We start from the raw sequence: 10,000 nt of genomic DNA on the forward strand, positions 1-10,000 counted from the left end.
GATAGTCTCTTTAAACTACCCGCATGGTGGTATTCTTGCATTATTGAAAATGGAGATGCTAAATCGTTTAATCATCTTGTTTTTTTGCGACAATGAATCTCCAATCCATCTACATTTTAGTTTTTGGGAAGTGCTACTAACTTTCTTCTTTTTTTTTTTTTTTCCCACAGCTTGTTCAGCCCGAAGAGGAATTTTCTTTTCAACAATTTCTTAACCCGGCAAACAAGTATAAAAACAGATATGCCAACATTGTGGCATGTGAGTAGTTTGACTTTAAACTATTTAAAGTGCTACGACGATCAGAAACATTTTCTCGTTCTCCTTCACATTTCGAAAGTCCTTATGCCTAACACTCGAAATGCACGATTTTATTTCAAGAGAAAAATTGTTTATTTGACGGCGTTTTGTCATTTACTCACTAACTTAAAATGCGTAGTAGCACTTTAAGACAAAAAAACATAGAATATTTGTTGAATTCTCCGGCCGCGGGAGATCGTATCCAACCATGTCACCAGGATTCTAGAACTCTACGTTCATTCACAGAGTCACATCAAGGCGTATCAATGAAAGTTGCCCTAATTTGTCAAAAGAGTCTAGAAACGTAAGAAAAATATCGCGATATATAATAATAAAAGCATCATCTCCTGCTGTCAATCATTGCCCTAATCAAATTGTTGCGTGTAATCCAGCCAGTCCAAGACAGAAGATTCATAGCCAAGTATTTCCTCCCCTAACATGCGCTTGAAATCATTCGCGATGATTTTTTAGCTGTTTGAAAACGTTAACGGCTAATTAGCAAGGCACTTCTTGGGATCCTTCTTGACTACTTAGGTGAATTAATTGGCTTTTCTTATTTTCCAAGTTATGCAAAAGTCTCGAAACTTTTCTGGTGCAGGAATTACTTCTGTTCTTGAGAGGAAGAAGTTTGGCGCTCGGAAATTTCCAGCAAGTGGGTCGTATAAAGAGATGTCCTTTTTGAGGACGAACCGGAGTTACTCGGAAAAAGAAATAAGAGTCTCCCGAAAGACGTCAATCCTACGACCTTTCGATAACTTGTAGGAAGGCTCTTGCAGACTCGTAATTGGCTGCCATGAAACGAAGTTCAGGGTTCTTGTACTGCTTTACGGTTGGGAATGAACGTGGATAATTGTTAGTTTTACCATACCTTTCCTTACCAAACATAATAAATAATCAATAATCAATTTCCATTCCTTTCCTTTTAGATGATCATTCCAGAGTTCTTCTAAACCCCTTTGAAGGAGTGCCCGGTTCAGATTACATCAACGCCAGCTTCATCGATGTAAGTGTCCTAAATATATATGGCATACAGTGCACAAGTGTTGGTGCAGTTTCTAAGTTATAGTTTACGCCTGCGTTTTGCATAGTTTTTCACGCGGCATTAAATCGTGGCTTTAGGACATGTGATTTTGTTAAAACTCTTAAAGGTCAGTTGTGTTTATTTGAGGAATTTGATCGTGGTTGGGCATTTTCTAATGTAAGACCAGAAGACTGATACTGTTGACGACCAGGGCTGGCGCAGTGGTAAGATCACTCGCCTCCCACACATATGTGGCCTAAGTTCAACTCCCAGGCTTTGCTTCATATGTGGGTTGAGTTTGTTGGTTGTCTGTTTTTCTCCGAGAGGTTTTTTTTTTCCAGGTTCTCTGGTTTTGCCCTTCTCCTAAGAAAACAACATATGACTTTATTTGCGTTAGTTTCAGTTGTATTCAGTTTGCAGTGTCTCCAATTAGCTTCCCAGCGCTAGAAGAATAAACATTTATATAAAGTCCTTTTCCTTTCCTTGCTGTAGACACCAATTTCAATGTAATCATGAAAAACGGAGTATGACGTTAAATTATTGGTTGAGTTTATAATCGGTTGCTTTTGTAAAAACGGTGATCTTAGCTCCGTGGAAGTGTCATTTTGATTCCAACGAGGGTCGAGTGTTTTCCGCCACCTTACAGCGAATTACTTTCGTTTCTTTCCTCTAGGGCTACAACAGGCAACGAGCTTATATTGCTGCACAAGGTATAGTACTTGCCTGAATGTGTTGTCCCTTTCGATTCATTCTGATCTTAAAACTTGTTAATTCAATGCGGTTCATGCTGCAACCAGATTGACAATCAGTCAGTCTTAGCTTGATGTTTCTCTGGTTTGAAAATTATAGAATGTAGAATTTAACACTAGCACGATTGCTGTTGACGCCTTTAAGTCTTGAATAGTAATTTGGCCAGTGAAATTCATTATTTTCCAACCAGCGTACCATTGAACCATGCGTGTTCGTTAATTATTTCAATCGGGAGCTTTAGCGCACGACCTTTTTGAGCCAGGATGGGGGAAGGGGGGAGAAGATGGGGGGGGGGGGGGAGTGAGTTGTTTTCTTTTGAACTCGACACCACCACATTTATATTTCTAAGCATCCTTTTACCATGAGAAACTATTAGTTAACAAGGACTAAAGGGAGAGACTATTTTCCTGGAGTACGAAATGTTCACTTCCTTTTGCCTTCCGTGGCTAAAAAAAAAAACGTTTCGTGCTTACCTCCTTAATATTGAGTCTGTGTTCTCGCTTTTGGTACTTCCGTAGGACCACTAATGGAAACATTTGACGACTTCTGGCGCATGATATGGGAGCAAATGTCGTCCGTCATAGTGATGTTAACAAAATTGGAGGAAAGAGGAAGGGTAGGTTTTTTTTAACCTCTCACAGCGTCAACGCACGAACTCTGCGTCTCGGAAAACGGTTATCTTTGTGATTATTTGACATTCTGCATAGCCACGTTACCATCGTCCTGTGCACAGAAATCCTGGGCAGGAGAAGTAGTTCTTGTAAGGTCCCATGCGATATCCTTGCTACCAGAACCGAAAAACGAAAAGCTATACTGGAGAAACAATGACTCAGAAGATGCTACAATGCCAAGTAATGCCAACTAACAAGGAAGGCGAAAAAGCATAGCTATTAGCAGCAGTTATGATTGCAAAGGTAACACTACCCCCTCGGATATTCTAATAGTCTGTGTGCTGGTCGAGCCGAACCTCCCGCAGTAAAGTTTTTGGCTTACCCCGGCCGATTAATCGTTCAGGTCGGCATGCACTTACCTGCATATATTTATTTCATCGACGGTATGTCTACGTTTTTCCTTTCAGCGCAAATGTGACCAGTATTGGCCCGAACGCGGAACAAAGAATTATGGGCCGATTCAAGTAAAGCTCAAAGAAACACTGAACATGTCTCATTACACCCTCAGAAAGTTCGTAATCACGCATAAACAGGTACAGGTCAAGCGAGAGTTTTCTCTTCATAATGTTCCGTTATTGTAGGAGGTGGCTGCTTAACCCCATCATTATTCCAATCCTGCCTAAGATTGGTCAGAACACAACATTATTGTAACCTTGCAGTTTTCCGTTTAGACGGAATAATTTTATTTCTGTAAACGCTCTGCGCGGAGGAAATTTAGATGTGTCCTGGTTTGCAACTAATATGGACACAGCGTGGCTGAGTGGTTTGGGCGTTTGCACTGAGATCCGGAAGTCCTGTGTTCAAGTCGCGCTCAGAGCTCCAGCTCAATTTGTTCGTTGTAGTCCCTGGTTCAACTTCTCGACCTGCTTTTGTAAATACTCATTTGCCCTCGTTCAGTTGGGATTCTCAAGAGTAGCTTTGTTCCCTTCTATCAGTAATATCTCTTTTTTTTTATTGGCTGTGAAAAGCCCCACTGAATGGGGATCGGTCAATTAGGTGCTTCTTTATTATATATTTAATAAATTGTAATAATAAGTCGTGTTTCTAAGCCCTCGTCAATTCCAGATATGTGGGCTATAAAAGACGCAAACTGCTTTCCTTCCCTACTCCCAAGCTAAAAGAACATGAACAGTAACCAATAAACTAATGTGAATTTCATTTATATCGCAAAGCCATCTTGCGTGAGGAAACCTTTACCACAATTACCTTATAGTTGTTTATTATTTACAATATCTACTGCATTGCAATATCACACTTATAATGAAAACAAAAGAACAACAGCGAAATAAATATATTTTGCCAAATTCGATGTAGGCTGTGCGCGGTGACCATGGTGGCTATTGACGGGCTGGCCACCACCATGTCCAAGATTTGTGCGCGACCATATAAAAGAAGCTTGCTCTATGTTTTAGATCGTCGTCTCTTGTCAAAGACGTTTGCACTTGTGCGGCTTGCCTTAAGGAAGAGAGCGGTTCTTGTTTGTTTATCAAAGCCTACAATCCTGAACATAAGTCTTGGGACACTTGCTAAAATGGTTTAAAATAAAGACCATCTATCATATATCCCCCTCCCCTCCCCCTTTCACTTATTGGTTGGAAACCGGGAAACATTCAGAAATACTACAGTGTGTTTCAACATTGCTGGGGGGAGGGAGGGGAGGGGCGGGTGGAGATAATGGAGGGAATGATTATAAAATGACAAAAACCCAAGTGTCCCAAGACATTTTCTCCAGGATTGTATTTGAAGGATCTTTTCATAGGGTTACTACATGAGTGGGTGACCTCTTGGGAATTGGTGGTCATCGTCCGCCCGTCCTACCTGTGCCGTCGTACATGGACCGAATTTTTGTCGAGAGCCCAACGCGATTCGAGGGTTTTTTTTGTCGGGTACTACTGTTTCAGTCCTCCCTCATCAAATACAACCCCCAATAAATTGCCTCTGGCTGTGGTGCTGTGCTTCGAGATCATACCATGGACCATATTGTGGCTAACGGAAGGGCCTTATATCTTGTTGAGCTGCACCATTTGTAATTGTGTCCTTAAGACTTCAAGGAAGGAGCCAGTTCAGTTCTCAGTTTCTTCTTGGTATTCAAGATTCTGACCTTATTTAAGAACCCTGCTATTTTTGTTCTGACCCTTTGACAGCAACGTTATTGCCTCTCCCGGATGTTGGAAACCTCTATCAAGGAAACGGCTTTGCTACTTTGTCTTGTTTCCTTTTAGTTCCCAGATGTTACCCGCGAAGTCAAACAGTTTCATTTTACCGCGTGGCCGGACCACGGGGTACCGTCCCACCCCACTCCTCTGCTTTCTCTGGTTCGTCACTCATTCTCCGCCAACCGCGAGAATGTCGGGCCGATGGTGGTACATTGCAGGTACAGTGCTATTTTTTGTTAATATAATTACTTTTGTTTGTTTCTGTTACGTGCCATAGCGGACAAAATACTTCAGTTCATTTATATATAGTTTGTCGGAGTTAGGGAGGCGCGGTGGCCTCATGGTTAGTGCGCTCTACTCCGGATCGAGTGGTCCGGGTCGGGTCCTGGCCGGGGACATTGTGTTGTGTTCTTGGGCAAGACACTTTACTCTCACGGTGCCTCTCTCCACCCAGGTGTATAAATGGGTACCGGCGTAATGCTGGGGGTAACCCTGCGATGGACTAGCATCCCATCCAGGGGGGAGTATAAATACTCCTAGTCGCTTCGTGCTACGGAAACCGGAGATAAGCGCCGGCCTGATGGGCCTTCTAGGCTCGTAGCAGACTTTACCTTGTCGGAGTTAAGACTGCGATTTACTTGGTCGTAGTTGTTGTTACAAACCTTAGCTGCCCTAAAGCAACCCAACCCTCTTAAAACCAGCACAATGTAGAGCTGATGAGAGGACGACTATTGCCACGAGAAAGCCATAAGACAATGGGTTTCAGGATAAAAACAAACAAAAAAATTCTGCACGCCTTACATGTGCTTTTCACATGTTAAAACATCTCTTTGCCGTTGTCGTCCAGGCATTTGAGGTGTTGTTGAGGATATGAATACCCAAAGGAAAAGTTCAGTTTTCACTCCAAACATCTTCACTAATAAGAGAAGTGATCCTCGCACTTAGGTACACAATTTCGACAACTGCCTCTCATAGACACCTGAAAAAAATTGTCCATCTAAGGGGGTATTTACATGAGACCGGGACGAACTCAGACCGGTACGAACTTGTAACGGTATGAAATTTTTCGAACCGTGTACATGAAACCGGGATGAAATGCTTGGTACCTGGTTGCGGGACGAAATGATATCCTTTGTCTAATAAATATCTGCCTGACCCAAAAGCATACAGGCTTGAAATTTCTGGACCCGGTCTGAGATTTGTCGTCATTTATATGAGAACGGTACGAACTCAGACCGTTACGAGAATTTCTCGTCTCTGTCCAGCAACCGAGACGAAGTCAGACTGATACGACTTCATTGCCTGATTTCAAGGCGAAGGGGACTAGGTGCGAGTCTGTAAATTATGGGATTATCAACTGTTGATCCACATAGTCAGAAAGAGCACACCGAGATTCACAAAATCCCCAAGTTTGGTGTTAATCGGGCTAATTTTGACGGAGATAAAGGCATTTAATTACGTCAAAATTTACAAAGAAATGTTTGGTCATCCGGGCTGCGTCTGGTCGGCCATACACTTCTTTGTAAATTCTGACGTTTTTAAATGGCTGTATGTTGCTTAATATTGGTTCTATTCACACCAAACCTGGGGATTTTTTAAACCTTGGTGTGCACTTTCGGACTATTTGGATCGATAGATGCTAGTCACTTAATTTGCAGACTCGTACCTTGCCCCCCTCGGGACGCGGAAGGGAGTTTTGGTCTGGTAGAAACCGATCGATATTGGAATCGATCACAAGTTAGACGGAAACGTGACCAGTTATGCTCCTTGTTAAACAAGTTGTGCTCTTACAATGCAAAGTTCTTTATTTTGAGAATGAGTTTGAAAGTGGTCAAAGGCATGCGCAAAGACGTTAATTGCAGTGAACGGATTATTAGGGCGCGTTCGATAGACCCTATTCCGGAATAAGAATACGTGGAGTGATGATTAAAACGGTATGTTTGGCGCGTTTCGAAGCAGCAAGGATGATAAAAATGTGTTTAAAATAGCATTTTAGCAGATGTTTGACAATTTTAATGTGAATCTCCGTAAAAAGGATTTCTAACTTATATTCCATATATTCCTATTCCGGAATACGGTCAATCGAACGCACCCTTAATTTCTTTCTTTACTCCAGTGCTGGTGTAGGTCGCACTGGAACCTTTGTGACACTGGATGTCATGTTGCAAAGAATCAGTCAAGAAGACAGTGTTGATGTGTTTGGCTTCGTCCGTCAGATGAGATATCAGAGGAATTTTATGGTGCAGACTGAGGTACTTTCTTGGACAATTTTAAATACAATTGTTATACCTCCCAACTCAAATACGTTTTCCAATTGGAGGAGAATGTGGTACGTACCTTGGGTCAAAAATCTTTTGAGTTCCCAGTGCGAACAAAACTCACCTATCTCCCTAGGGAAACAGGAGCCCGTTTCTCGTAAGTCCGGAAACTTTACGGGTCACTTTCGGGTGTAACAATTCCTTTTGTATCTCGAGAACGGAGAGGATTTATGTCGTCAAACTTAACAGTCATGTTTCTTTTTGTTTCCTTGAAAACATGTTAAAAGATCGGCTTTCCAAAACAAGCGGTTGGTAGTTTTACAAATGGCTTTTCGGGCCCGAAAAATTATCGGGGCTTTTGAGAAACGGGCCCCAGCAACTTGAACTTTCGATTTGCACGTGATCAGATTGTGCACCTTGAAACCGCGGCAAATCTGTGTGCCAGGCCGCGTCAAGAAAAAAGATTTTTCTGCTGCCAGGGCAGCTTAACGCTTTCTGAAACGTATTCAAACTTGATGCTGTAGTTGTAGGCAGTGACTTGAATGTATTGTTTTTGTTGTTTTTACCTAGGCGCAATATATATTTATTCATGATGCACTTCTTGAAGCCATCACCTGCGGTGTAACCGAAGTCGAAGCCAAAGATCTCAGCTTCCGCATACGGGAACTGCGTCAGTTTGACCCGGAAACCGGTTACACATTTTTGGAAAACGAGTTTTGTCGTCTGGCTAAAGAAGAGAATCACCCGATTGCCTTCAAAAGTGCTACCCTCAACTGTAACGCTGCAAAGAATCGATACGCAAATATTCTTCCTTGTAAGTATGCGTGTAGTTCTGTTCTGTTGACTGACTGGGCGAGTGATAAACTATTTCCAAATTGACGAACGGACCCATCGACCGACTGCCTGAATGACTGATTTCTCAACTGACTGACTAGCTGGCTGGTTAAGGGATTGATTCACTAATTTTTGGTTGTTTACAGTCGAGAGCACACGCGTCCATTTGAAGATGAGACCAGGCGAGATGGGATCTGACTACATTAATGCAAACTTCATTGATGTAAGTTAAAGCGAAAGCTACAAGGTCTGGTGGATAAAACGTCGTTTTCTTGCTTGATTTTTATACCACTATTTGAAAATGTTTAGAAAAATTCATTTCCCTATTGAATATATTTTTTTCAACTGAGTTTACTGCGTTTGTTGTATTGCTATTGATCGTTGCTAAAGCTCCCTTTTTCTTGGGCCGGGCCTATTTATTCTATACTGACGTCCGGCCTTGTAGCTCTCTTTGTGTAATGTAACTTTGACTCATTTCGGTCGTGGGGTTCCCGGCGTTTCGACTCCGCTCGGTAGTTTTTCGTCGTTAAACCGGAATGTTTGAAAAGTGGAATACCGTATTGTGGCAAGCCCATCTTTATTCTTTGCGAAGACTCAACGGTTTTTTTTTTCACGGTTTAAATTTTGCTGTCTTACTTTTTATAGGGTTACTGCCAGCCCAGGGCATATATAGCAACCCAGGCCCCGATTCCAGACACTTTTGAAGATTTTTGGCGTTTAATTTGGGAACAGGATTCTGCAGCAGTAGTAATGCTGACAAGAGAAGAAGAAGCCGGCAAGGTAAGAACGACGCGAAGAGTTTGAGACCTTAGAAATATTTCTTTAACTTCCTTTTTATGATTATTTCCAATACTGAGCTTATTTTGAAAGCTCACTTTTTATGGTTGTTAAATTAGTAATATTTCCTTGTTGGGTTGAGTACCCTCGTTACAAAAAAAAAAGCAAAGTAAATAAATTCACTATTTTCGCAAATCTCATACATAATACAGTTCATTTTGGGGGGCTATTTACATTAAGACAATGGATATCCAGTTCAGTGAAGCATGATGCAGTCCCAAGAGTAATTAACTTGTATTGTTTTTATGCAAAGAACCCCAAAACGTATTGCATTATGGGAAGGGGAAAGTAGTCCCCTGTTCAGGAGGGCGTGACTGGGTCTTGACTATTTCTTATATAACATGCAAAATTATTGACAGGCGTCCAGTGTAATAGGCCACTTTCGTAAATACCAATATATAGATGTAATTGTCTCTGTTACTAGCGTAGAAAGGCTCATCAGGCCGGCGCTTATCTCCGGTTTCCGTAGCATGAAGCGATTGGAAGTATTTCTACTCCCCCTTGGATAGGATGCTAGTCCATCGCAGGGTTACCCCCAGCATTTTCGCCGGTTTCCATTTATACACCTGGGTGGAGAGAGGCACCGTGAGAGTAAAGTTTCTTTGCCCAAGAACACAACATAATGTCCCCGGCCAGGACCAGAAACCGGACCACTCGATCCGGATTCGAACTCTCTAACCATCAGGCCACCGCGCCTCCTAAGCCAATACTAAAAGTGGAGCTCCCGGTTTCTAACCCCAGAAAGCAGTATAGTGTATATGGAAATAATTATGCTTCTGCATAATGTACAAAATTAATCTTCAATAGTGTATACAAGTTACAGTGATCAAACTTCTCTGAGCTGACAGCAGTAAACAAACAAGCCTTGCAAACAATAACCGACAATCTTGTTTTAATCAACACAGTAATCTCTTTCAAAACATTTTCCGTTTAACTGATAATCTTTATTCTCTCGCTCTGTATTTAGTTTAGAACAACAGCAAGAGTTACTTATTAAAACGTCAACAGATAAAGCGTATTAATTCGCTTACTCGACTGCAATTTCACAGTCAAACAAAGCAGCTCACGACTGAACATCCATGTCACACAAATAGCCTATAAATCGAAAGATATTAAGCTTAATTTAGTGTGGACAGTCGCCACGGTAATGATGAATTCAGTTCCAAGTCAGCCACA

At 41.8% G+C, this 10,000-nt stretch overlaps 1 protein-coding gene across 1 annotated transcript in view; it reads left to right on the forward strand.

Annotated features, from left to right (window-relative positions):
- The window catches only part of LOC138016480 (receptor-type tyrosine-protein phosphatase S-like), a 93,511-nt gene that overhangs the window by 73,946 nt on the left and 9,565 nt on the right, over positions 1–10,000 (forward strand). Inside the window, exons 29-38 of the mRNA XM_068863618.1 lie at positions 171–258; positions 1,224–1,300; positions 1,992–2,028; positions 2,587–2,684; positions 3,147–3,272; positions 4,962–5,113; positions 7,012–7,147; positions 7,724–7,967; positions 8,134–8,210; positions 8,633–8,767. Coding sequence (XP_068719719.1) covers positions 171–258; positions 1,224–1,300; positions 1,992–2,028; positions 2,587–2,684; positions 3,147–3,272; positions 4,962–5,113; positions 7,012–7,147; positions 7,724–7,967; positions 8,134–8,210; positions 8,633–8,767 — 1,170 coding nt within the window. The remainder of the gene's footprint in view (positions 1–170; positions 259–1,223; positions 1,301–1,991; positions 2,029–2,586; positions 2,685–3,146; positions 3,273–4,961; positions 5,114–7,011; positions 7,148–7,723; positions 7,968–8,133; positions 8,211–8,632; positions 8,768–10,000) is intronic.

The sequence above is a fragment of the Montipora capricornis genome, chromosome 1 (assembly GCF_036669925.1).
Source record: "Montipora capricornis isolate CH-2021 chromosome 1, ASM3666992v2, whole genome shotgun sequence".
Classification (NCBI taxonomy): domain Eukaryota; kingdom Metazoa; phylum Cnidaria; class Anthozoa; order Scleractinia; family Acroporidae; genus Montipora; species Montipora capricornis.